A 27,504-nucleotide genomic window follows, 5' to 3' on the forward strand; every position below is an offset into this window, starting at 1 on the left:
ATGGAAATAAACAGAGAAGAGATGTTTGCTTCAACGTTTCTGCAGATTATGGATCACTTAGTATTTTGTTAACTCAAAGTGTTAAATTCTCTCCCTTAACAAGGAAACTGAAAGAAGTAACAATTGCGGACAAAAAACCACATGGTCTTGAGCTGTTTTGAGAGGGAACCTTGTGGCAAGTACAAACAAAATTGTTGATTCCTCTGCAGGCCTTGAAACTTCAGGACAGCAGTTCAGGTGTCGCACCCCGCTCTGCCTGATCTTAGAGAGTGATTTCTTTTTAATTTTTTTTGAAAAAGAGCCTCGCTCTGTTGCCCAGGCTAGAGTGCTGTGGCATGATCTTGGCTTACTGCAACCTCTGCTGCTTGGGTTCAAGCGATTCTCCTGCGTCAGCTTCCCAAGTAGCTGGGGTTACAGCCACCATGCCCAGCTAATTTTGTATTTTTAGCAGAGACAAGGTTTCACCATGTTGGTCAGGCTGGTCTCAAACTCCTGACCTCAAGTGATCCACCCGCCTTGGCCTCCCAAAGTGCTAGGATTATGGACGTGAACCACCGTGCCCGGCCGAGCATGATTTCTGAATGATCGCACTGGCCTGCCATGGAATATTCCACCCTATGTAAAAATGAGTGTTAGATTAAGTTGAGAAAATGATTTTTATATAATTTAAGTGAAAAAAGCAGGACACAAAAACTGCACAAACAACTCTAAAGGCATGATCTATGAAAGAAAAAATTGATAAGCTAGACCTCACTAAAATAAAAATTTCTGCTCTATAAAAGACATTGTCAAGAGAATAAAAAGCCTCAGACTGAAAGTATAACATTTGCAAAAGGCATCTGATAAAGGACTATTATAGAAAATATACGAAGAACTCTTAGAACTCAACAATAAGAAAACAAACACACTGATTTTAAAACGGGCTGAACTGGCCGGGTGAGGTGGCTCACGGCTGTAATCCCAGCACTTTGGGAGGCTGAGGCAGGTGGATCACCTGAGGTCAGGAGTTTGAGACCAGCCTGATCAACATGGAGAAACCCCATCTCTACTAAAAATACAAAATTAGCCGGGCATGGTGGTGCATGTCTGTAATCCCAGCTACTCGAGAGGCTGAGGCACGAGAATCACTTGAACCCAGGAGGTGGAGATTCCAGTGAGCCAAGATGGCACCATTGCACTCCAGCCTGGGCAACAAGAGTGAAACTCCGTCCCAAAAATAAATAAATAAATAAAATGGGCAGAACTAATATCAAAAAGACAAAAAAAAAAACAGATGTTAGCAAGGATGTGGAGAGAAGGAAACCCTTAAACACTGCTGGTGAGAATGTAAATCAATACAACTTCTATGGCAAATAGTATGGAGATTCCTCAAAGAATTATAAGTAAAACTGCCACTTGATCCAGCAATCCCACTACTGGTTAGCTACCCAAAGAAAAAGAAATCAAGGTATCAAAAATATACCTGCACTTGTATGTTGACTACCACACTAGTCACAATAGCAAAGATATGGAATCAACCTAAGTGTCCATCAATGGATGACTGGATAAAGAAAATGTGGTATACATACACAATGGAATATTGTTCAGCCATATACAGAATGAAATTATGTCTTTTGCAGCAACATGGGTAGAAATGGAGGTCATTATCTTAAGTGAAACAAGCCAGATGCGAAAAGCCTGATATTACATGTTTGTACTCATAAGTGGGTGTGAAAAAATGTGTACACATGGACACAGAGTTGAATGATAGACAATGGAGACTCGGAAAGATGAGGGGGTAGAAGGAAGGAGGGTCGATGATGAGAAGTTGGTTAACAGGTAAAATGTATATTATTTGGGTGAAAGCCCTGACTTGACCAATACACAATCTATGCATGTAACAAAATTGCACTTGTACACCATGAATTTATACAAATTTTAAAAGTGGGTTAAGACTTTAACAGACACCTCACCAAAAAAAGATGCACAGATGGTAAACAAGCATATAAAAAGATGTAACATCATATCATATGTCACCAGGGAAATGCAAATTAAAACAACGAGATACCACTATCCACCTATTAGGGTGGCCGAAATCCATAACACTGACAATACCAAGTGCTGGCCAGGATTTACACGAACTCCCATTCATTGTTGGTGGGAACGCAAAATGGTACAGCCACTGTCAAAGACATTGTGGCAGTTTCTTACAACTAAACATACTCTATGATCCAGCAACTGTGCTCCTTGGAATTTATCCAAAGAAGTTGAAAACTTATGTCCACCCCAAAACCGGCACATAGATGTTTATAGCTTTATTTATAATTGCCAAAACTTGGAAAAAACCAAGATGTCCTATAGCAGGTGAATGGATAAACTTGTGGTATATCCAGACAATGGAATATTATTCAGTACTAAAAAGAAATGAGCTACTAGACCAGGAAAAGACACAGAGCAGGCTGGGCATGATGGCTCATGCCTGTAATCCCAGTGCTTTGGGAGGCCGAGGCAGGTTGATCACTTGAGCACAGGAGTTCAAGAACAGCGTGGGCAACATAGTAAGTTCCTGTCTCTATATTTAAAAAAAAAAAAAAAAAAAAATTGCCTGGGCACAGTGGCTCATGCCTGTAATTCCAGCACTTTGGGAGGCTGAGGTGGGTGGATCACCTGAGGTCAGGAGTTCAAGACCAGCCTGGTTAACATGGTGAAACCCCATCTCTACTAAAAAACCGTCTCTACTAAAAATACAAAAAATTAGCTGGGCATGGTGGCGGGTGCCTGTAATCCAAGCTACTCGGGAGGCTAAGCCAGGAGAATCACTTGAACCCGGGAGGTGAAGGTTGCAGTGAACTGAGATCGCACCTTGTACTCTAGCCTGGGCAACAAGAGCAAGATTCCATTTCGGGGGGGAAAGAAAAAGAAATTATAGACAGGTATGGTGGCTCACACCTGTAATCCCAGAACTTTGGGAGGCCCAGGCAGGCAGATCACCTGAGGTCAGGAGTTCAAGACCAGCCTGGCCAACATAGCGAAACCCCACCTCTACCAAAAATACAAAAATTAGCCAGGTGTGATGGCAGCTGCCTGTAATCCCAACTATTCAGGAGGCTGAGGCAGGAGAATCGCTTGAACCTGGGAGGTGGAGGTTGCAGTGAGCCGAGATCACGCCACTGCACTCCAGCCTGGGCGACAGAGTGAGAATCCATCTCAAAAAAAAAAAAAAAAAAAAAAAAGAAAGAAAAAGAAATTATAGAAGACATGGAGGAATCTTAAATGCACATTACTAAGTGAAAGAAGTCAATCTGAAAAGGCTATGCAATATCATTCCAACCATACAACATTCTGGAAAAGGCAAAACTAAAGAGATAGTGAAAAGATCAGCACTTCCCAGGGGTCAGGGGAGGGGAGGGATGGATGGACGGAGCACAGAGGATTTCTAGGGCAGTAAAACTACTCTGTATATTATAATGGTAGATACATGCTATTATAAATGTATTCAAACCCATAAGACTGTTTAACACTAAGAATGAATTCTAATGTAAACTGTGGACTAACTGATAATGATGTGTCAATGGAGGTTCGTCTGTGTAACAAATGTACCACTCTGGTGGGGGTTGCTGACAATGGGAAGGCTAGGCATGTGTGGGGACAGCAGGTAGATGAGATATCTGTATCTTCCACTCAATTTTCCTGTGAACCTAAAACTGTTCTAAAAATTAAAATCTATTTAAAAAAACACTATAAAATGCTATAATGACAACTATATATAATTAGCCTGTGAGAAGACAACAAAATTTTAACAGCAATTTGTGTCATGATTGTGGGACTATTTTCTCTTTTTCCTTTATCTAAAATTGTAATGATTTTTTTCACACTTAAAATATTTTTAATTGACCACTGAGGAAAAAATTTAAACCAACCTTATTCTAATTTATATTATTCCTTTCCAACTTAGTACTTAGTTAAAACAACTGATCTTCCTCATTGCTTTTTCTGGTTTTGACTAGAATTTTTCTCATGTTGGAATCAAAACCATTTTTGGCTTCCAACATTAAGTCTGTTTTTAAATATCTTAGGTAAACAATTCAGAAATCAAGCTGGCAGAAAACAGGGTCATTTTGTAAGGTATATGTTTCTAAAACCAACAGAGTACTCCAGACTGCCTTTGGCAGGTTCCCAAACTTTCTAGGAAAGGACCCTATAGGCAACACCTATTTATTCCCAGGTTCCTCACCTTCCTCCACATTTCTTTACCTTAGCAATCTACCCAGCATTTTCTGCTCCACTTTCTCCTGTATTTCCTCGTAAAGCAGAGCTTCTTCCGTTCACCCAGTTCCTTGTCACCATATATCATTCACTGATTCAACATTCACTAAGCACTCTATTTTTATAGAGAGATATTAAAAATGAAGAGAACCAGCTTCTGCCCCCTGGAACTCACAATCTAATAAGGGGGAAAGATCGTCAAAACAAGTGACTACTATACGATGGACGTCAGCACACTTTTTCTGTAAAGGGCCAGACAGTATATACTTTCGGCTTTGCAGGCCATAGTCTCTGTGGCAGCTATTCAGCCCTGCCACTGTAGCACGAAAGCGGCCATTGATACGATGTAAATGAATGAGAGTGGCTGTGTTCCAGTAAAATTTATTTTTACAAAAACAGGCAGTGGGCCAGATTTGGCCTGTGTGCTGTTGTTTGCTAACCCATGGTATACAGTATACTAAAGAACATCCCTGGAGCTGAAAGAGCTTGAGAAAGACCTGCCAGACTGCCCGCCCTTTTACAGGGAATAGCCATCAAACCTTAATTGGACAGCCAAACCGAGCTACAAGAATTCTCCTTGAAACTGGTGGAGCAGTAATGAATTTTCCCCCCAAAAGTCACTGAATTGGTTTCTCAAAAATAGCAGTTCTCACCCACAGTTTTCAGACAGACATAGCTATAGAATGTGTTGCAATTAATCTATTATTACAGTAGAGTTACTGGTTAGTTAATATAGTACTGGTTTTCAAATTTTGTCTTCAACACTTAGAAAAGGGTAGATCAACTTGGGGCCACAAAGACAGTAAGACTGGAACAACAGACACTAGGGACTTGAAAAGGAGGAAGAGAGGGAGGCAGTCAAAGGCTGAAAAACTTTCCTATTGGGTACTATGTTCACTGTCCAGGTGATGGGATCAATAGAAGCCCAAAGCTCAGCATCATGCAATATGCCCTTGCAACAAACCTGCATATGAACGCACGTGTACCTCCTAACTCTAAAATTAAAAAAAAAAAGGAGATCAATTTTATCCCTAAAGCATCCCTGTGGCAATTTGTTGGCCTGAAACTGTGCACCACCCCAAGTGTGCCTGCAGAAGCAAACAGTGCATGTACATACTGTCAGCCCTGTATGTTTGCATCAGAAGGGGTCTTAGAGACCGCTGAGTCCAGCCTGCTCCATCTGGATAACAAACCCACTCTCTAGCTAACAACTCAAACGTGTCAGGTTTGAATCAGTCACAATCTTATTGACATGGATCAAAACATACATGAAGTCAAACAAGAGGAAACAGGAGACAGCTAAGGAAGGGTGGGAGGAAGTAAGATAAGAACCTCCTCCAACCAAGCTGGATAATCTGCTCAGATAGATGCCTTTCCTTTTAAACTCTTTCATTGTTGTTCATCATAGAAAAATGTGAAAATGTATGAAAATAAAAAGAAAAAATAAATGCCCAATACTATCAAGGGATAACAACTATTGTTAACAATTTGGTTCTTTTCCCTTTAAATCGTTTTTCTATGTATATTAGAAAAAATTGTTTTTCATTAAATTGCTTTCTCCTTTATTCATGAAATGCTTTGGCATACTTCCCCATATTCTTTAATATGGCTCAAAAGCATGATTTTATAGTATCTATATTAAAAGCTTATCAAATGGATGGACCATAACTTATTTTAAATTTCTCCCATTATTGGATATTTAGATCATCCCTTTTATTTTTATTTTTTGGGAAGGAAGGGAACCAACATTTATTGAATGCCCGTATCTTAACAACAGCCCTATTCTATTAGTTTTATCCCAACTTTCCAAGAAATGGAAATCATAGGGGTCAAATAATATGCCCAAGGCCACTCAAGACAGTAAATAGAAGGTCCAGGATCCAACCAAGGTGTGATTTAAAAACCTATATTCTTTGCATTGTATTCTTTTATTTTATTTTATTTTATTATTATTATACTTTAAGTTTTAGGGTACATGTGCACAATGTGCAGGTTTGTTACATATGTATACATGTGCCATGTTGGTGTGCTGCACCCATTAACTAGTCATTTAGCATTAGGTATATCTCCTAATGCTATCCCTGCCCCCTCCCCCTACCCCACAACAGTTTCCGGAGTGTGATGTTCCCCTTCCTGTGTCCATATGTTCTCCTTGTTCAATTCCCACCTATGAGTGAGAACATGCAGTGTTTGGTTTTTTGTCCTCGTGATAGTTTGCTGAGAATGATGGTTTCCAGTTTCATCCATGTCCCTACAAAGGACATGAACTCTTCATTTTTTTATGGCTGCATAGCATTCCATGGTGTATATGTGCCACATTTTCTTAATCCAGTCTATTGATCCCCTTATTTTTTATAACATTAAAAGTTGAAAATAATACCGTGGGAGCTTATAAACCTACTTAAATATAATGTTGTCTATTAGTCATTTGATAGTAAGTAGTTCTCCAAAACAGAGTAATACCTGGGGCACTGTAGGTCAAGGCAGAGTACGCATTAGTGACCACAAGAAGAAGCATACTCCTTAGGTGTAGGCACGGGGGCACTGGACCCATGTCATCATCGCCAGCTTACTGTACAATTAGCCATCTGGGTCCTTGAACTTCTCTACTAAAAGCAGATCAGATAGTAGAGTCAATCAATATCACAACTGGGGCCCAAGGGCAATGGTAGCACAAGACCGAGCCCTGACTGCTTTATCTGCAACAACCAACAAAGTATTTTGGCTTGATCGCTATTACTAAACTTGTGTCAGCCTGGGCAACATGGCAAGATCTCCTCTCTACAAAAAAATTAAAAAATTAGCCAGGCATAGTGGCATGCGCCTGTATTCCCAGCTACACAGGAGGATGAGGTGGGAGGAAAACCTGAGCCTGGGGAGGTGGAGTCTACAATTAGCTGTGATCACGCCACTACACTCCAGCCTGGGCCAAACAGTGAGATCCCATCTCAAAAAAAAAAAAAAATTGTGTAGGAGAAAGGATGGTAAATAGCTGTGACAGATGTTTTGTGTATAGCATTTAGTGAATTTGTGGGATATTCCTCTGAAATAGAAGGTCAACTAATTGGTCTTTCTCCCATGGGCATCTGGAGGAGGGTTCTCTTCCACATGTTTTTTCTGCTGGGCACAATGGCCAGAATGTCCTAACAAATGGATATGGATGCCAGCCAGGCAACAGCAATAGCACGCTTCCAAAAGTAGCCTGGGGGCTGTGAAACCTCTAGAGCCTGTATTAGTAGAACCCTAACGTACCTCACTTAGTTTAACTGCCAATCAGAAAATTAAAACAAATTAATAATCTAGTTCACACCATGTATAATGCTGGAAAGCCTCCCTCCTAGAATAAACGGACTGCCTAAATGGCTGCCTAAAGCAAGCCAGAGAAAGAAGAATATAACTTACTGGAAGGGGAGAGTTTCAATTGCCCTCTTGAGTTACATACACACAAAAAAGCTCCAGTTTAGATCTCAGTTTCCAAATTAAAGATCTGAGGTGAAAGGAACATATTTGTGTTTGCCTAACATAAGCCATATAAAATATAGTAAAATTAAGTCTGAGCCAGTCAATGTAATAAAACAATGTTATTCTTTCATGGCCGGGCATGGTGGCTCATATCTGTAATCCTAGGACTTTGGGAGGCCGAAGCAGGTGGATCACTTGAGGTCAGGAGTTTGAGAGCAGCCTGGCCAACATGGCGAAATCCCGTCACTATTAAAAATACAAAAAAATTAGCCTGGCGTGGCGACAAGCACCTGTAATCCCAGTTAGTCGAGAGGCTGAGGCAGGAGAATCACTTGGAGCCAGGAGGCGGAGGTTGCAGTGAGCCGAAATCGTGCCAGCCTGGGCAACAGAGCAAGACTCCATCTCAAAAAAAAAAAAAATAATAATTCTTTTAATTACAATGAGAAAAGGAACATTCCTAATTAAACTTTGTGTCTAACACTGTGTTTGTCCATGGATTTTTGTGAAAGAGACTGCTTTTCAAATATAACTTTCCCAGAGTTATCTAGGATAATTCATATTCTAAGTGCAGAAAAACAAACAGAAAAACAAAACAAGCACAAAGTAGTAAGGACAACTTTCTCACCCCTCTCCTGCAATGTATATCTGTTTGACAGAGATTGGCATGAACAAGCACAAACTCTTCTTTTTGTGTTTACGCCAAAAGAACTTTGGACATGCAAACAGACAAGGACAAGGACCAAAGAAGTGCCTTACAACACGACTAGAAGAATCAAGTTACAGGTCAATTTGTCATATGTGGGAAGTAATCAGTGTCACTCCTTATTCAGAACACTGCAAAGAGCTGAAATCAATGCTTCAACACAATAACACAAGGTGGCCAACAAACTCATGTAAAACACCACATGTCACTAGTCACAATATCTGATTACAAACAATCCCTACAGGCCCATATGGGAGTATGTCAAGAGTATGTCAAGTTTACTGGAAAGTGTTAGTAAGGACACAGCATGCGCACTTACCTGACCAGTGCGTCTGGTTTGCTTAGCTGGTTATTAGGAATACAGTTTTCCATTAAGTCCTTGTGTGTACTTGGGCTCTTGCTAGTGCATTTCTGCTTCTTCTCATTTTTACTAGATGAAGAAGGAATGCTCCCATTTGTGGCGCTATGACTTCGAGGTGAGGAGTTCACAACTCCACTGGCATTTTTGTAATTTTTTGAGGAAGCAGTGCATGAGTCCTCTTTCAAGAGATTTTCTGTACTTCCCACAAGATCATTATTTAATCTTTTACTATTGATATGGTTTTCCATATACTCAATCTCTTGTATTTTAGAGTCTACAGGTTGTAGAATATTGTTGTTATTTATTCCAAGGTTGTGTTTTTTGGCATCCTTGTCCTTTTCTTTCCCTTTTTCTCGGTATTCTATCTCTGGCAAAGTTGTGGAGAGTTTTTTGTTGGCTGGGATACCTCCATTGTGGTGTATAAGGATCGAAGAATCCATATCAGGTAATCCTTTGGCTGCTACAATACCAAAAACAAACCAACAAACAAAAAGCCCACACCGGAATATTTAGTTTTTTAACAACACAGATTAATTCAACAAACTATTATCTACGCTTAAGAAATTTATATTAGTTTGCACACTCATTATACGCTAATCAAGAAGCAAATCCTCATAGTTTACTAGAAGATGTAGGAAAAAATAGAAGAAAATCCAAATACATTTGAGAAACTCCACATTTAGAAAATTACCATCATTTATGAAAATGATGGCCACTAAAGGTCTAGTCTTGAAAACAAGATCAGGGTTTATAATTAGGTCACACTTTGTGTATTAGTCAAATCAAACTCGCCTATCACTGAGGTGAGAGGACAAAGGCAGATCCTAAGAAGTCATATTTTTTTAAGTGCCTGGAGTAAACGAACTGCTAATAACTTTACTGAAAAGAAAGACGTTAAATGAAACAAAAGAAGAGGAATAATTTTAGGATACAGGACATCTATCCTTTTTCTGGACTCTAGTGTTGAGGTAATAAGGAAGACTGTATCATTTACCAGACCACTCAGAAAGAATTTTGTGTATCAGGTCTACACATTCCAATTAAAGTCTACTTGAAGAGATATTTTTGCACCACATCAGACAAAAAGATAATTTTGAAATATATTAAATAAAAACATGACCTCAAACTTTCAACTTTCAAACCAATGGAAACTAGCTACTGCCAATTACCTATTTCTATTGGTCAAATGCCCATGAGAGAGATTCCATTAGAAATGGTTCAATCTAAAATCTGCATTACATTATATGAAGCATTTAGAACACGACCTATCCATCTTGGCTCTATTCAGAAGACATCTGGCTTCTAAAGTTCAATTCTACATGTCTACATCTCCATTGTGCTTATACTTTGGTTCTTGGCTTGCTTCAATTACCAGTTCACGTAGTTCCATACTATTTTGTTGCTGAGAATATATATTTTAAAATACGTAAAACAGGCTGGGCATAGTGGCTCATGCCTGTAATCCCTGTACTTTAGAAGGTGGAGGTGGGAAGATTGCTTGAGATCAGGAGTTCGAGACCAGCCTGAATAACACAGTGAGACCTCATCTCTACAAAAAAATAATTTAAAAAAATTAGCCAGGCATGGTGGCATGTGCCCATGGTAGCAGCTGCTCAGGAGGCTAAGGACGGAGGATTACTTTGCTCCCAGGAGTTTGAGGCTGCAGTGTGCCCTAACTGTTATCACTGCACTCCAGCTTAGGCAACAGAGTGAGACCCTCCCTGTCTCAAAAAACTAAATTAAAAAAAAAATCAGAATTAAAATATAAAAAAGATATAAATATACTTTAAAATAATAAAATAAACGTATTTAAACACATAGTCTTCAGACAGTATGTAAAAAACTTCATTCACAATCTGTATTTCATTGACCAAATAAAACAATGACCCTGAAGAGGAACACCATTAGACAGAAAAAAAAATCCTAGCTACTTTTCCAGAAAAGAAAATTCTACCAAGAGACAAAATAATGACTAGCCTATTGAGCCAACAGCTTTAGGGTAAAGACCTACCTTCCTCGGCCTCTTTTTCTTGCTTCTGTAGCATCTGTTGCTCTGGAGGGAGAGCTTGTTGAAGAAGTTGCATGTAAAACTCGTTCTCTTTTTGTACTTCTTTTTGCTTCCTTAACCGCATTTTGTAGCTTACGTAACTTTTGAAGCCAAAGCCCAAAGTTACCACAGGGTACCCAATACTAGAAAGAAGACAATCCAGCCAGTAATTGTAGGTTTAAAATGAACCACATGTGCCTCAAGCACATGAGAATACCTATGGCTTAAAATTTAAAAATAAATTCTAATTGATGATGGTAGTTGAGAATAGCATTCACTAGACACACAAATAAATGTAATGTCTACTGTGGAAATCAGAAGCAACTGGCACACAGAACAAAACCCCCAGGAACAACAGGACTGCTAGACCGTAAGAGGACACTTCCCATTAGACTTTGGCATTCTTCAAATTAATTCAAGGAGTCACCACAGTGACTGTCAGATACAGTGGCTAATGCCTTTGAAGAAATATTGAAGAACTGCCTTATGCATTAGAACTTAGGCAGATACCTGTACCCCCTTTTTTTTTTTGAAATGGAGTCTCGCTCTGTTGCCCAGGCTGGAGTGCAGTGGCGTGATCTCGGCTCACTGCAACCTCCGCCTCCCGGGTTCAAGTGATTCTCCTGCCTCAGCCTCCTGAGTAGCTGGGACTGCAGGACTGCGCCACCATGCCCAGCTAATTTTTGTAATTTTAGTAGAGACAGGGTTTCACCATGTTGGCCAGGATGGTCTCGATCTCTTGACCTCGTGATCTGCTCGCCTTGGCCTCCCAAAGTGCTGGGATTACAGGTGTGAGCCACCACGCCTGGCCTGTATGCTTTTAAAAATTAAAAGGGTAGAGACTTTATGGGTAGCCAAAAGTAAACATAAATGTTAAAAAAAAAAAATCACAAGGACATTATTTGATTTTCAATACTAGAAGGCAGGGTCAAATTCAGGGGACTAACTTAATCTTCTTACTGCCTGAGGCGTACTGTCACCAGCTATTCCTTCAAGATTGGTTCACAAACACTCTGTCATATATAAATTCTGTCATACATAAATTCAAGAATCATTTAAATAAGCATCTGATATGATCAGTGCCAACATTTGGTTTGTATCACCAAATTAAACCAGCTGTACTTAGAACTCTAATCTCTGGGATAGAAAGTTAAATATTTTCATTGAACTTACGAGCCTGCCTAACATCATTTCAAAGCCTCTGCAAACACTGTCAAGCTCATATAAGTTTCACTAACATGAAAATGTATCAGTTTATAATTAGTCTAAATGTGGTCTCACTACAAACTTACAGTGACATGTTTTATTGACCAAGTTCATTTAATTTACTTGTTTGTAAAAAGACTAAAAATACTGGAAACAGTATTTTTTTAGTTGATTACTGTTTATTTTGGTTTCTGCCGTAAATATTAGTAAAAATTGGTGTGTTTAGGAGAAACATACATTAGGTGGTAAGTTCCACAATAGATATAAATAAGAACCAAGCTCATTTTTCAAAAATGTTTCATGGTTAAGATGAAATGAATAATATCTTAATACTCATTAACATGTCATAAAGATAAATAATATTCATTCAAAAATTATTAATAATATTCTCTTACTTTTATAAATAGGCTAAGGAAATTCTAAATTATTTTAAGTTTCATGAATTAGCCACGTATTTCATCAAGACCTTCTGGAATCATTACCTGATTATAATAAACATAGCTAACATTCATCAGATACCTACGTGCTTGGCATTAAGTTGAATACTTTACATGTATCACTTCAGTTCCTTTTTCCCATGACCCAGTGAGGCAGGTAAGAAAACCATGGCTTAGAGGCAGTGACAAGGCAACACAGCTGTCAGGGGACAGAGCTGGGATTCACTCATCTGCCTGAAAAGGGGGGGCTCATGCTCTTTCCAACCATGCTGTACTGCTTTCTGGGTCCGTGTAAAATTTCTAAGAATAAATTTACAGTTGAACTTAACATTCTACAGTGAAATGAATTATAGATAAAGAATATATATAATACTGGCTGGGTGCACTGGCTCACACCTATAATCCCAGCACTTTGGGAGGCTGAGGCAGGTGGATCACTTGAGGTCAGGAGTTCGAGACCAGCCTGGCCAATATGATGAAACGCTGCCTCTACTAAAAATACAAAAATTAGCCAGGTGTGGTGGCACGTGCCTGTAATCCCAGCTACTTGGGAGGCTGAGGCAGGAAAATCGCTTGAAGCCGGGAGGCAGAGGTTGCATAACCAAGATCGTGCCACTGCATTCCAGCCTGGGTGACAGAGCGAGACTCCGTCTAAAAAAAAAAAAAAAAAAAAAAAAAAAAATATATATATATATATATATATATACACACACACACACACACACACACACACACACATATACATACACACATATATACACACACACACACACACACACACACATTTATGTAATACTTACCAGTGAGCAGCAAATGGACGACAAAGGTCTACATGAAAGTTTTTGAGATCTTTAAATCTAATGGCTGCTTCAATATAAACAAAGAGGATCCAGAGAGACACTGTAGGCAAACACACTCCCCTTTCTGTGGGAAAGCAGCAGAGAGGCAAGCATTAATAAACGATATAGTAACTAACAGATGGATTGTTTGGGAGACTAATTCAATGACAGTAACTTTCATTAAGACCTTCACCTAAACTAAATTAAAAGGCAAATTGATCCAAACTGAAAGCTTTTATATGACAAATGATTCCACAGAATCACTGACAAAAATAAAAGACAAACATCCTGGCAAAAAATATTTACAATGTATGTAAAACAAAGGATTCACAGCCCTGATATACAAAGAGCTCCTACAAATCAATAAAAAGTTAACTAAAGAAAATAATTTATAAGTCACAAAAGAAGAAATACAGATGGCTAAAAAACATAGAAAAAGATGTTAACTACTGATTAGAGAAATACAAATTAAACCAATCAGATTCCATTTTCTTAACTATTAGATAAAATTTTTAAAGACAGATAATAGCATAGGGAGGGTATGGGGAAAGGTTCATTTTCATACTCGGCAATAATATAAATTGGGGCAACTATTTTAGATAGCAATTTGGCAGTATATTTAAATTTAAATACTTGTACCTTTCTTTTACCCAGAAATTCCACTTCTTTTTTTTTTTTTTTTTTTTGAGGGAGTCTCGCTCTGTCGCCCAGGCTGGAGTGCAGTGGCATGATCTCAGCTCACTGCAAGCTCCGCCTCTCAGGTTCAAGCAATTCTCCTGCCTCAACCTCTCAAATAGCTAGGACTATAGGCGCCCGCCACCACGACCAGCTAATTTTTTGTATTTTTAGTAGAGACAGGGTTTCACCACGTTAGCCAGGATGGTCTCCATCTGCTAACCTCGTGATCCGCCCACCTTGGCCTCCCAAAGTGTTGGGATTACAGGCGTGAGCCACTGCGCCCAGCCCAGAAATTCCACTTCTAATAATCTACCCTATAGAAACATAAAAGAGTCTTGAGATAAATACATAAAAATATTCACTGGGCTGGGCGCACTGGCTCACACCTGTAATCCCAGCACTTTGGGAGGCTGAGGAGGGCAGATCACCTGAGGTCGGGAATTCAAGACCAGCCTGGCCAACATGGCAAAACCCTGTTTCTACTAATAATACAAATATTAGCCCGGCGTGGTGGCAGGCGCCTGTAATCCCAGCTACTTGGGAGGCTAAGGCAGGAGAATCGCTTGAACTCGGGAGGCAGAGGTTGCGGTGAGCTGAGATCGCACCATTGCACTCCAGCCTGGGCAACAAGAGCAAAACTCCATCTCAAAAAAAAAAAAAAAAAAAATTCACTGTAGGGCCAGGCGTGGTGGCTCATGCTTGTAATCCCAGCACGTTGGGAGGCCGAGGGGGGTGGATCACGAGGTCAGGAGTTCAAGACCAGCCTGACTAACGTGGTGAAACCGCATCTCTACTAAAAATACAAGAATTAGCTGGGCATGGTGGCGCACACCTGTAATTCCAGTTACTCGGGAGGCTGAGGCAGTGTAATTGCTTGAATCCAGGAGGCGGAGGTTGCAGTGAGCCGAGATTGTGCCACTGCACTCCAGCCTGGGCAACAGAGCGAGACTCCGCCTCAAAAAAAAAAACAAAAACAATTTACCGTAATATTATTTGCAATAGCAAAAATTTAGAATTTAAATGTTCATCAACAGGAAACTGTTTATGATAAATCTATATAATCAAATAGTTGAAGGTTTCCTAAAGAATGAGGAAGATCTGCATTGTCATGGAATGACATAAAAAAATAATCCTTAAGTAAGAACAAGTTGTAGGACAAAGAAATGTTTCTGACACTTAAGTACTGTTCAAAAATTTTTTTTCTGAAGCACAAACTCATATTCCCTTTGTAATTAAAAATAAATTTCAAGGGAGGAAAAAGCAACCTGCAACAAAATAAGATGCAAATAAAGGCAAATGTCCATTGGCTTTTAGAATCAAAATCTGCAGGCTAGGTCCATCTATATCAGGACATGACTAATAACAGGATATTTATGAATGTGGACTACATGGGCACGAGGGGGAAAAAATCAGTGACCTGAAAACTTTTTGCTAAGGATCTTTGGGATGAAACTAAAGAAAAATCATAGTATCTTGAAACTAGGAAGATCATTTTGTCTAACTTCCTCATTTTGTTGAAGAGTAAACCCCAGAGTTTAAACAAACTGGGCCCAAGTTCACAGAGACAGTACTAAATCTGCTTCTAAGGAGAACCTCCCTTAGTCCTAGTACCTGAGTGAAGTTGTCACTGGATGCTCTGTGAAGCCAGCTAATGGTCTCAACCATTCTTATGAACTTAACATACCAAAAATAGGTACTTTTTTTCCTTTTCTTTGAGACAGAGTCTCGCTCTGTCGCCCAGGCTGGAGTGCAGTGGAGTGCTGGAGTGCAGTGAAGTACAGGTGCGATCTCAGCTCACTGCAACCTCTGCCTCCTGGGTTCAAGCGATTTTCCTGCCTCAGCCTCCTGAGCAGCTGGGATTACAGGCACACGCCACCATGCCTGGCTAATTTTTGTATTTTTAGTAGAGACGAGTTTCGCCATTTTGGCCAAGTTGGTTTTGAACTCCTGAACTCAAATGATCCACCCGCCTTGGCCTTCCAAAGTGCTGGGATTGCAGGTGTGAGCCACCGTGCCCAGCCCAAAAATAGGTATTTTCACAATGTAGGAGGAAGAACAGCAACCAACAGAACAATGCATTTTCAAAATCATTTCAAAATGCATTTTCAAATATTTATCTGCCCTATTCTCTATATTAATTTATAAGGTTATTATAAACATAATAAGCACATTACAGAAAAAAACAGAAAAATTAGACAAAATACCTGTATTCCACATCTATGAAATAAACAAAATCACATTGAAAGCATTTTTGAGCAAGTATAATAATCATATTGTACATACAGTTTTATATTCTTTTTTTTCCCCCTCTTAACCACCAGGAAAAAAGCTTATGCTACAATATTATTCTTTGTAATCATATGTAATTTCATCAACCATTCCTAATATTGTCAGGAAATAATTTTAAATTTTAACAACTACCCCAAGTTATAGAAATTGCACTCATATTTTTCAGCCCAATAAGAGCAGTTTTTTGTTTCGTTTGTTTAAGCACTAGTCATCCCAAATTAAAACATATTTCATAACTTAGCTATTCCAATATGCATTTCTGAGCCTAGGGCTAAAGATGGGCCAGTAGCATTTTATGACATTAGCTACACTGCTGCCCTGTGGGTCACCCACTGAACTAGTTTCCAATAGCTTCTATTAATAGTTATATGGTTAGTTTCTTCTCCACTACTAAGATATTACTAAAGAAATTTAAGAAATCGCCACAGTTCATCAGAGTCACAGAATATTTGAGGTGGAAGGTTCTTTAGCCATTATTTAGATTACTCCACCTTTATATAACAGAGAAGCTGAGACCTAGGGAGAGTGACGAGTGTAAAAGGCAGCTCACTAGAAACTGAGGCCCAGGATAAGAAAATACAAATTAAAAACTGGTAAGAAGAAAAATCACTTTAATTAGAGGAAAGCAGACTAAAGAACCTTCATAATAGCTTATAAATCAGGTCAGATATGAAAGAGTGTGAAACATGGAGAAAATCATGCTCATAGCAGATAGTTTAAAAAACACAGCTCAACTGTGTCTTCTACACGGGCCAACATCATCATCTTAGCAGTTCTGAGAAGAGGATGAATACTGGTCCACACAGCTTTTATTATTATTTGGTGCTCCCTTTCTGGTCAAAATCCTACAGGTTGTAGCTAGGCCCAAGAATCAAGTTTCACGTAGCTTTGCAGACAAATTTGACTCTGACAGCCAATCCTCAAATCCTGGTGCATACCAAGCTCTGGCTTTCACAGTGGGCTGAGGCTGTCAAAATATCTCATCTGAACTTAGTTTGAAGTGACAGAAGTATAGCTCTAAGAAGTAGGGAGCTCTACTCTAGTCAGAACACACCTGCAACAGTGTAGAGAACCACTGAGGTGGGCAGACTAGGAGGGTGAAAGTGCTTAAAATATATAAGGAAAAGATGATGAAACCAGAGGTGTTCTTGCCTACAGAAAAGACTTAAGAGGTTATGACAGTGTCTTTAAATCTCTAAAGAAATGTTAACCTGGAAGGGAGATTACATTCATTCAGTGTGGCTCTAATGCAGAGGTTCAATGTTTGGGATTGAGGGGATGGTCTGGTAGGTCCCTTAATATTTTTTTATTTTGTTTTGTTTTTTTGTGTGTTTTTTGAGATGGAGTCTCGCTCTGTCACCCAGGCTGGAGTGCAGTGGCACAGTCTCGGCTCACTACCACCTCTGTCTCCCAGGTTCAAGTGATTCTCTTGCCTTGGCCACCCGAGTAGCTGGGATTACAGGCATGTGCCACCACACCCAGATAATTTTTGTATTTTTAGTAGAGGTGGGGTTTCACCATGTTGGCCAGGTTGGTCTCAAACTCCTGACCTCAGGTGATCTGCCTGCCTCACCCTCCCAAAGTGCTGGGATTACAGGCATGAGCCACTGCACCTGGCCCCCCTGACATTTTAAGGAAAAGTTTTATACATTCCCTTATATTTTTCTGGGAAAGCCTCTTTAGATCCTCTAAGAAATCAGCAAGCTGTGGCTTAGTCCGGATACTTAGGAGGCTGAGGTGGGAGGATCATTTGAGCCCAGGAGTTCAAGTCCAGCCTGGGCAACATAGTGAGACCCCATCTTAAAAAAAAAAAATAGAAATTTTAAAAAAAGAAATCAACGAGCCCAAAAACAGTGAAGACATACTGGGTCAAAATGTAAGGAAGAAAATTCTGGCTTAATATGAGGAAGAACTTTATTTTATAGCTGCCCAAAAAAAAGAGTAGGGTACCAGGAACGGTAGGTAAGTTCCTTGTCACTGTAGGTTTTCCATCAGAGGTAAAACCACCACGTGCCAGGGATGCTGTGAGGATTCTTGTGCCAAATTAAGGGCTCATCTAAATGACATTCCTTTCAATGATGAAATTCCATGAACATTTTTTTTCTTTTTTGGCACATGGCTGTCTTCAAGTATACCTAAATAGAAATCAGTCCAACTATTTTTTTTTTTTAAAAGATATATTCGGAGTGAGAGGTGGTACCTGCAATGCCTGTAATTGAAATATCAAACCATAACAGCTTAAAGTTTTTATTCAAATAATGAAAAAAGACATATATTTTTGAAGGTATATTATAATCTATTAAGAAAAGAAAACTTTAAAATGTCCACATTAAACTCAACTCTAAATAATGTATTCAAAGAAATAACCACATTTAAAAATTTGAATCTAAGAGTTCTATCCATCTAAGAAATCATTAAGACTTACCTGTGTGCCATACGTACTGAACCCATACATATGTGCTAGCAGCAAAAAAAAGCCACTGTATGGGGATGAACAGCAGGCATATTATATTTGATGTGAATGCTACACAAACAAAAAATACTGAGAAGGCCTAAAGGGAAAAATAAAACAAAATAAAAGACACATCTTAGAACCTGTTATTTTCAACCACACATTGTTAAACACATGTTGGACAAAATTACTGAAACGCCTAAGAGATAGCTTGGTAACTATAGAGCAAATTCACAAAAGGAAATTTTAAACATTTAAAATCAACCATATAAAAAGTAACGGTTACTTTAACATTAAAGAATACTACTACTTTATGGTCCTCAAATCATGAAAAAGAACTGGATCAGAATGAACTGAGGTGGGACCACAGTGAATTCGTTTGGATTCCAAATAAATGTGGGTTATCTGAAAGAACTAGAATTTTTTTTTCTTTTTTCTTTTTTGAGATGGAGTCTCGCTCTGTCACCCAAGCTGGAGTGCAGTGGTGCGATCTTGGCTCACTGCAACCTCCACCTCCTGGGTTCAAGCGATTCTCCTGCCTCAGCTTCCTGAGTAGCTGTGACTATAGGCACTTGCCACCACACCCAACTAATTTTTTGTAATTTTAGTAGAGACACGGTTTCACCATGTTAGCTAGGATGGTCTCAATCTCCTGACCTTGTGATCCGCCCGCCTTGGCCTCCCAAAGTGCTGGGATTACAGGCATGAACCACCACGTCTGGCCCTGAAAAAACTAGAATTTTAACACAGAAAAGTCTTCTCTCTCCTCACAAACCATTCCTAAAGAGCTTCATTCTTAAAAGACAGGCTGTTTGGAGAACAGATGAACCATAATATTAGTAAGAAATATACTGATGCTATTAGGTTGGTGCAAAAGTAATTGCACCAAACTAATAATAATTTTAATAATGCAGCTTTCCTCTGGACACCACTACCGCCAATAGAACATGAGCCGAAACCATCTTTTTAAAGCATGGATTTGCTCTGACCAAAGCACCAGGCCTGGGTGGGAGAGTTATAGTTTTAAGATGTAGCTGTATAACACAACAGAATTAACACATTAATCAAGGGAACAAGCCCAGGCCTATGCTTGCTCCAATCCAGCAGCTGTCTAAATGTGGTTTGGGGATTTCTGGGGTGTCTTTGAGATCCCTCCAAGGGCTCTTTGAGGTTAAAACTATTTTCATAACAATACTAAGATGTTATCTGCCTTTTTTACACTCACTCATGCATATGGTGGAATTTTCTGTAAGTTACATGACATGTGATACAGTAACAGACTGACTTCAGAAGCAGATATGAGAATGTAGGTGTCTTCCATTAAGCCAATATTAAAGAGATTTATAAAAATGGAGCCACTCTTCTATATTCTGTTTGTTTTAGAAAATATAGCTATTTTTCACTTAAAAATGTAATTTCTATTAACGTGTAATGGGCAATTATGTTTAAGTGCATTAATAAGTGTGTATTTTAAATTTTTCTCAGTTTTAATTTCTAATACAGTAAATCTGGACAGATGTAAGCCACATTAACAAAGGCTCTCTGGAGTCCTCAGTAGTTTTTACGAGTGAAATGGGGCCCTGAGACCAAAACGTTTGAAACACTACTCTAACTCGAATCCAATCACTAACCTAGCAACAGGGAACCCAGAAACACTTCAAAGCAGCACTGAGCAATTTTTTTTTTAAGGTAGGAACGGCCTTTATGGTTGCAACGGGAAATGGAAGAGGAGGGAATATGCCATCCCCAGACTAGGTTGCCGCCCTCCAAAAGCCTGAGTAATTATTGCTTCCTCCACTGTTCTGTTTCACTGGAATGGAAGAGGAGGAGAAAATGTAACTATTTGATCAATGGGTTTAGACAAAATAGTTTAGAGGTCAATTTCGGTTAACAGACCCTATTAGCTAATCCTAAGATAGTTACCTGAGTATTGCTAATAACATCTACTCTAAAGAGCTGAATGGTCCCCACACATGGAAAACATGTATTAGTAGACATACCAGTCCCTGGTATCTGAAGGAATCATAGACGCTTCTGATGAAAAGCCAGAATGGCCACAGGTATTCAAATCTGAACTCCAGGACAAAATCTGCTAGGAGGACAAGTGCCCACACCACCAGGAATTTCAGGTACAAAAATGTACTGCAAAATATAAAAATAAAGAATTAATTTAAGGTCATTTGTGAATAACTAGAAATAGAAAATTCACTGTTTCTGTTTAAAATGACAAAAAAAACCTCCATATATCATGAAAACAATGGAGATAAAGCACAAAAAAGAGATGCTGCCGTGGCCCATCTGCATTTTAAATGCTCTGGTGTTCATTCTCAGACCCAAAACTATCAAGATAAGATGATAACCAAAAATGCTTAATTCCACTTAAGATGGAAAAAACCATTTAAATCCCACCACTATTTTAAAAATGTGCTAAGTGTCTGACTTCAAAATACTGCAACACTCTCAAAATTACAGCTTTCAAGCTGTTCTTCATTAGAAGAAAATGTCACAGTTGAAAGGCTTCAAATTTGCTGTTTCCCCACCCCTATACATCTGTTTGAAGAGTCTTTGAAATTCTTGATGCACATTCTTACATGCTTAAAGAATTCTGTCTTTTTTTTCCCTTTTTTCCTCTTGCCTCTGTATATAGTATTCATCTGCATTAACCAAACAAAAACCAAATGACTTCCCCAAATAGACAGAAACAAACTTAGGGAACAGATGCTAATCACTACCAAGGGCTGTGAAAGCATAAAAATGTACACTAAAGAAAAAAATCCTTAAACATCTAAGCCATGCTCCAGCTGAGATATAAATGTGTGTTCCCAGTTCCCTCTGGACTTGTGTTAAACAGAAACACTCAGACAAGCCAGTTAGGACACATATGTAACCACTGCAGTAGGTCAAACAAGGACACAGAAAAAAATATTATTTTTCATACACTCTATAGGTCAATTTTCCAGTTCATTAGTTGCATAATGGACAATAGAAGCCTTTAGATTCTACTTGTTAACAAGCCTTTATTTCTGTGCTCCTAATCCTGCCGATTCTGGAGGTCAAATTTAGGTATTAAAAAATATTTTCCACAATATACAAATTGGAAATACCTAAAATTCACTTTCATTTGGGATAAAGCCTTGCACGGTATTTTGTAATACAAATATTCCAATACTGATGTGATCAAATTAGTCATTTAAAAAAACAACAAAATTGAGATTTTAAATAAATAATTTTGAAATATATTCCAATAAGATACAAAAGACTTACATACTTGGAGGAAAAAAACAAAAACAAAAGCAAGAACTTAAAGTAAAATAATAAAAAGAAAAGAGAAAAAAACAAAAAAGAAAAAAAAAGCAGGATCCAGCATTGAGGATTTATTTTGTGCCCTTTGAAGCCATTCAGGCAAGAGATGTCAGGAACAGAAACATTTGACCCTCAATGATACAGTATTCACAGTGATACATAATTTGTCATCTAGGGTCGATTTCTAATATTTATCCTTAGAACTTCTTTAGGTTTGATAATAAGTTTCTACTAAGAGGTTTGCCATAAAGGAATCCGAAGCAAATCACAAAAGAACGCAATCTTTTTTTTTTTTTTTTTTTTTTGAGATAGGGTCTTGCACTGTCTCCCAGGATGGAGTGCAGTGGCACGATCATAGCTCACAGCAGCCTCAATCTACTGGGCTCAGGTGATCCTTCTACCTCAGCTTCCCAAGTAGGTGGTAATATAGGCATGCGCCACCACATTTGGCTATACCTTTTTTTTTTTTTTTTTTTTTTTAATAGAGATGGGGGTCTCACCATGTTACCCAGGCTAGTCTCAAACTCCTGGACTCCTCCTGTCCCACCCTCCCAAAGTGTTGAGATTTCAGGTATGTGCCTGGCCAGAACACAGTCTTGAATCCTAAGTCCCACCTTTTAGTTTCATGTCACTAGAGTTCTGCTGGCCAGATGAAGATAGAGCCCTCGTAATTCTCACTCATTAAATCCATAACTGACCTAGTGGACAGCGATGAACATTTTGTTACAAAGAACAAATGAGGGCCAGGCACAGTGGCTTATACCTGTAATCCCAACATGTTGGGTGGCCAAGGTGTCCAGGAGTTCGAGACCAGCCTGGGCAACATAGTGAGACCCTAACTGTACAAAAAATTTAAAAATTAGCCAGGTGTGGTGGCGCACACTTGTAGTCCCAGCTACTCAGGAGGCTGAGGTAAAAGAATTGTTTTAACCTGGGAGGTCCAGCTGCAGTGAGCCACGACTGTGCCACTGCACTCCAGCCTGGGTGACAGAGCAAGACCCTGTCTCAAAACAAAAACAAAAACAAACAAAAAAACACAACTGACTCATGCAGGTATTCGGGAGCACAAATCTAGTTTGAAACTAGATTTCCAAGGTGCTTGACTTTAAAACTAACAGTTTTTTTCCTTGTGTCTAGAACTGTTTTTATGTTTTGAAAAAGGAATAACAGCTCTCCACCATGGTTTCAGAGCATTTTTTAAAAAATGGCACAGCTAGAAGCAGTGGCGTGCACCTGTAGTCCCAGCTATTTGGGAGGCTGAGGTAGGAGGATCATTTGAGCCCAGGGGTTCAACTCCAGCCTGGTCAACAAAGTGAGACCCCATCTCTTTATTTATTTATTTATTTATTTAATTTTTTTAAAGACTGAGTTTCACTCTATCGCCCAGGCTGGAGTGTGGTGGCATGATCTCAGCTCACTGCAACCTCCACTTCCCGGGTTCAAGTGATCCTCCTGCCTCGGCCTCCCAAGTAGCTGAGACTACAGGTGCACACCACCATACCACACCCAGCTAATTTTTGTATTTTTTTAGTAGAGACGTGTTTTCACCATGCTGGCCAGGCTGGTCTCAAACTCCTGACCTCAAGTGATTTGCCCGCCTTGGCCTCCCAAAGTGCTGGGATTACAGGCATGAGCCACTGTGTCTGGCCAAGACCCCATCTCTTTAAAAAAAAAAAAAAAAAAAAAAAAAAAAAGGAAGGAATGGAAATATATTCTTTTTCCTGATTAATCCTTTTCCCCATGGAGCTATCTCTGGAATGTAGCTGAATGAGACATGAAGGGTACCCCATCTAGTCCTTACCATTCCCAAAGTGGAGAAGAAAGAGTACCACCAATTGCTTTCTGCCCAAAATGCCCCCAAGGCATGGCAGGATCCCAGTCAGACCCCAGTCAGATCCTGCCATGGCAACACTCCGCTTCACTATTTAGATAGCATTATCCAAAGAATGGCAGCCTGTTGAATACGTACTTTTTAATAATTCAATCATTTAAAACTAAGGCAGTTCAAAAATTACCATCTTTGTTAGTGACTATTCTTTTTCAATTGCATAACTTTAAGGCAGGGTTCCTTTTGATATATTTCTTTTCAAACAACTGCTTTCATACCTTTGATGTCCCTTGACACCCAGTTCTTACTGAGTCACAGTTTAGAAGTACAGGTATCTAAGAAAACTTGATCTTTTACAAACGTATGCCATACCCTCAACTTTCCTCTGGCTCTCCTTTCAGGCAGGCCTGCCTCTAAAATCAAGAGACAACCTAATTAACAAAGCTAACTTTCTCTAAGACTAATCTTGAATTCTATTGAGTCATTTTAGTCTTAGAGGTTTTAGAAGTTTAAGACAGCTGCCTGATTCAGTATTCACTTAGCCCTCTCCATCAGTAAATCATGCCTCTTATCCTTCTGTAGGTACATGTACAGAAGTTAAAAGACAAGTAATCTAAAATGACTGCTCATCAAAGTAAAAGCCCTAATTCCTCTCCTTTCACATTCTAAAGGTCATAAGATTTTTGCCAAATCTAAAGAGATGACATTCCAAAGGATAAGAAAATTAGACAGGGATTTAAGCCATCATGGCATTCTAAAATATTTCTTTTAAACCATGAAGAAAATATGATTAAATATAAAATACTTTTATACACAGTTCATTATATGACTCATGGCTAATTTGATGTTACCTTGATTCTCTGATCCAAATAAATTTGCTAATAACTATACTGTATCTTAAACAAAATTTTAAAGCATAACTGCAACAAAAAGATATTTTCCAAAATAATATATTGAAACAAGGGCAAATGAATAACATCTTCTGATGGCCTTGTAAGCTTCTATTCTGAGTGCCAATGAAATTAAGCAGTCTTATGCAATTGTTAGGCTTAATGGTGGTGACTCTATCAAAGTGAATATTAACTATAAGATTTTCCCCCCATTCTATTCCTACCTTTGCCATTTACAACCATTTTTTACCTCAATCCATTTAGCAGTACTCTCCATCCATAGATTAATCATCTATGATTAATGAGAAGCAGTATTCAACATTCTTCTTATTCCAAGTAAAGTGCACCTTTTCTCCAGTATCTGTAGCTGCTTATCATCTAGATCATTTTCTGGAGCCCACACAATTACCACGAGCTGGCCATCAATCCTTAGTACCTGACCTTTTCCCTAGGCAGACTAATGGCCATTTAGTTCACTTGGTCCTCACTACAGAAATGAGTCTGTGGAATATTTCACTGGCTCTGCTAGTAGCCATCCATCTCAATCCCAGCTTTCCTGTCCTCTCGGTAATGGCAACTGTGAGTCACCTTTTGCATTCAGTATCTGCCATGATACTTCCTAGACCAAACTGCTTTATCTTTTCTGTTATCCAATACCTCTCCCTACCGGACATCACCTCTAGAACATTCGTTCAGCCCCTTATCTGGCTTCTACTCTACCTGAAGTCTCACACTGGCCATTTATTAATTACAGCCTTGCTAATCAAAGTACTGGTCTCTGGACTAGCAGAATCACCGTCACATATGACCTTTTTAGAAAAGCAGAGTTTCAGGACCTATTTAATCTAAGCCTGCATTTTAACCAGATCCCTAGGCTACTTGTGCATACAATCAAATTTTAGAAGCACTGGTATACAATATAAATTTCTCATTGTCATGGAATTTCCACTCAATTACAGGATGTCTCAGAAAAAAGACAATGCCCTAATCAGATAATCAGTACTTATCACCAAATGGTTGACTGTCCTCCTTATAACTGGGAACATTCAAACTGTTCAGGGTTAGTTCTTCCATTTTTCTACATTTCTTTCTCAGTCAAAGCCAAGATCCCTACCTAAGTACAATTAAAACTAAACGAAGCACTTCCATTGCTACCCATCCTTCAGCACACAGCACAAATATCACTTCCTCACAATAAGCCGCCCTAACCCCAAAGTAAAAACTAGGACCCCATTACATACTCACATAGCATCCTGTACTATAAGAACACTGAATCACAATGATAATTAAATAATATTTTGTGTAATTAGCTGTTCGGATGTAAAGTCCACAAGAAAAAAGGAGCTGCCCATTTTGTCCCCTGCTTTATCTCCTTAGTGCCCAGCACAGTACTCTGACTACAGGAGCTTAACTATTTTTTTTCTCAAAAAATATTTGTTGAGGCCAGGCGCAGTGGCTCACTCCCATAATCCCAGCACTTTGGGAGGCTGAGGCGGGTGGATGACCTGAAGTAAGGAGTTCGAGACCAGCCTGGCCAACATGGTGAAACCCCATCTCTACTAAAAACACAAAAAAATTAGCCAGGCAGATGCCTGTAATCCCAGCTACTCTCTGGAGGCTGAAGCAGGAGAATCGCTTGAACCCAGGAGGTGGGGGTTACAGTGAGCCGAGATCATATCACTGAGCTCCAGTCTGGGCAACAAGAGCAAAACTCTGTCTCAAAAAAAAAATGTTGAATGAATGATCTGTAATGTAGAAAAGTGTTTAGGACTAACAGTAGGATTTTTACCAAAGCACATACTTACAATGAATATAGAGGGAGAGATGACACACAGGTGACTGACTGGGAGGGTGTCTGGACAAAGCAACAACAACCAAGATAACCAATGCAGCTTCTGCCTGAAGGATTACCATGAACCTGCTCCCATCTGTTCTGAATGTTCTTCACTATGAAGAAACGAATTTAATAAGCCTTGTTCTGGGTGCCAGACTATCACTCCATTTGGCCTACCTGCCACTGGCTCTGACGACAGCAGTGGTTCTCAAAGTATCTTCTAGTAAGCCAGACACTAAAGAGCTATGCAAAAATGTAAAACCACACCAGTCTTCTCATGAATTTATTAATTTATTGCTACTTTTCTTTTTTCTTTTTTTTTTTTTTTTTTTGAGATGGAGTCTCACTCTGTCGCCCAGGCTGGAGTGCAATGGCGCGATCTTGGCTCACTGCAACCTCTACCTCCCAGTTCAAGTGATTCTCCCACCTCAGCCTCTCGAGTAGCTGGGATTACAGGTGCCTACCACCATGCCCGGCTAATTTTTGTACTTTTAGTAGAGATGGGGTTTCACCATGTTGACCAGGCTGGTCTTGAACTCCTCACCTCAGGTGATCTGCCCACCTTGGCCTCACAAAGTGCTGGGATTACAGGCATGAGCCACTGTGCTCGGCAATTTATTGTTACTTTTAAGTGAACTAATGTTTTAAATTTTTCTATTTTAACTTTTTTCTTTCTTCTTTTTTTTTTTTTTTTCCAGAACTGGGGTCTTCCTTTGTTGCCCAGGCTGAAGTACAGTGGTACAATCATAGCTCACTGCAGCCTCAACCTCAACCTGGGCTCAAGTGATCCTCCTACCTCAGCCTCCAGAGTAATTAGGACTACGGGCACATACCACCATGCTTGGCTAATTTTTTTTTTTTTTTTTTTTTTTTTGTAGAGATGGGATGTCGCTATGTTGCCCAGGTTGGTCAACATAGCAAGATCCTGGG

General features: G+C 39.3%; 1 protein-coding gene across 1 annotated transcript in view; it reads right to left on the reverse strand.

The window, feature by feature from the left end:
- Nucleotides 1–27,504, reverse strand: part of MACO1 (macoilin 1) — a 69,686-nt gene that overhangs the window by 32,287 nt on the left and 9,895 nt on the right. Inside the window, exons 2-6 of the mRNA XM_002811264.3 lie at nucleotides 20,720–20,861; nucleotides 18,693–18,819; nucleotides 13,262–13,385; nucleotides 10,783–10,961; nucleotides 8,730–9,231 (exon numbers count right to left, since the gene is read on the reverse strand). Coding sequence (XP_002811310.1) covers nucleotides 8,730–9,231; nucleotides 10,783–10,961; nucleotides 13,262–13,385; nucleotides 18,693–18,819; nucleotides 20,720–20,861 — 1,074 coding nt within the window. The remainder of the gene's footprint in view (nucleotides 1–8,729; nucleotides 9,232–10,782; nucleotides 10,962–13,261; nucleotides 13,386–18,692; nucleotides 18,820–20,719; nucleotides 20,862–27,504) is intronic.

This window comes from Pongo abelii, chromosome 1 (assembly GCF_028885655.2).
Source record: "Pongo abelii isolate AG06213 chromosome 1, NHGRI_mPonAbe1-v2.0_pri, whole genome shotgun sequence".
Lineage (NCBI taxonomy): Eukaryota > Metazoa > Chordata > Mammalia > Primates > Hominidae > Pongo > Pongo abelii.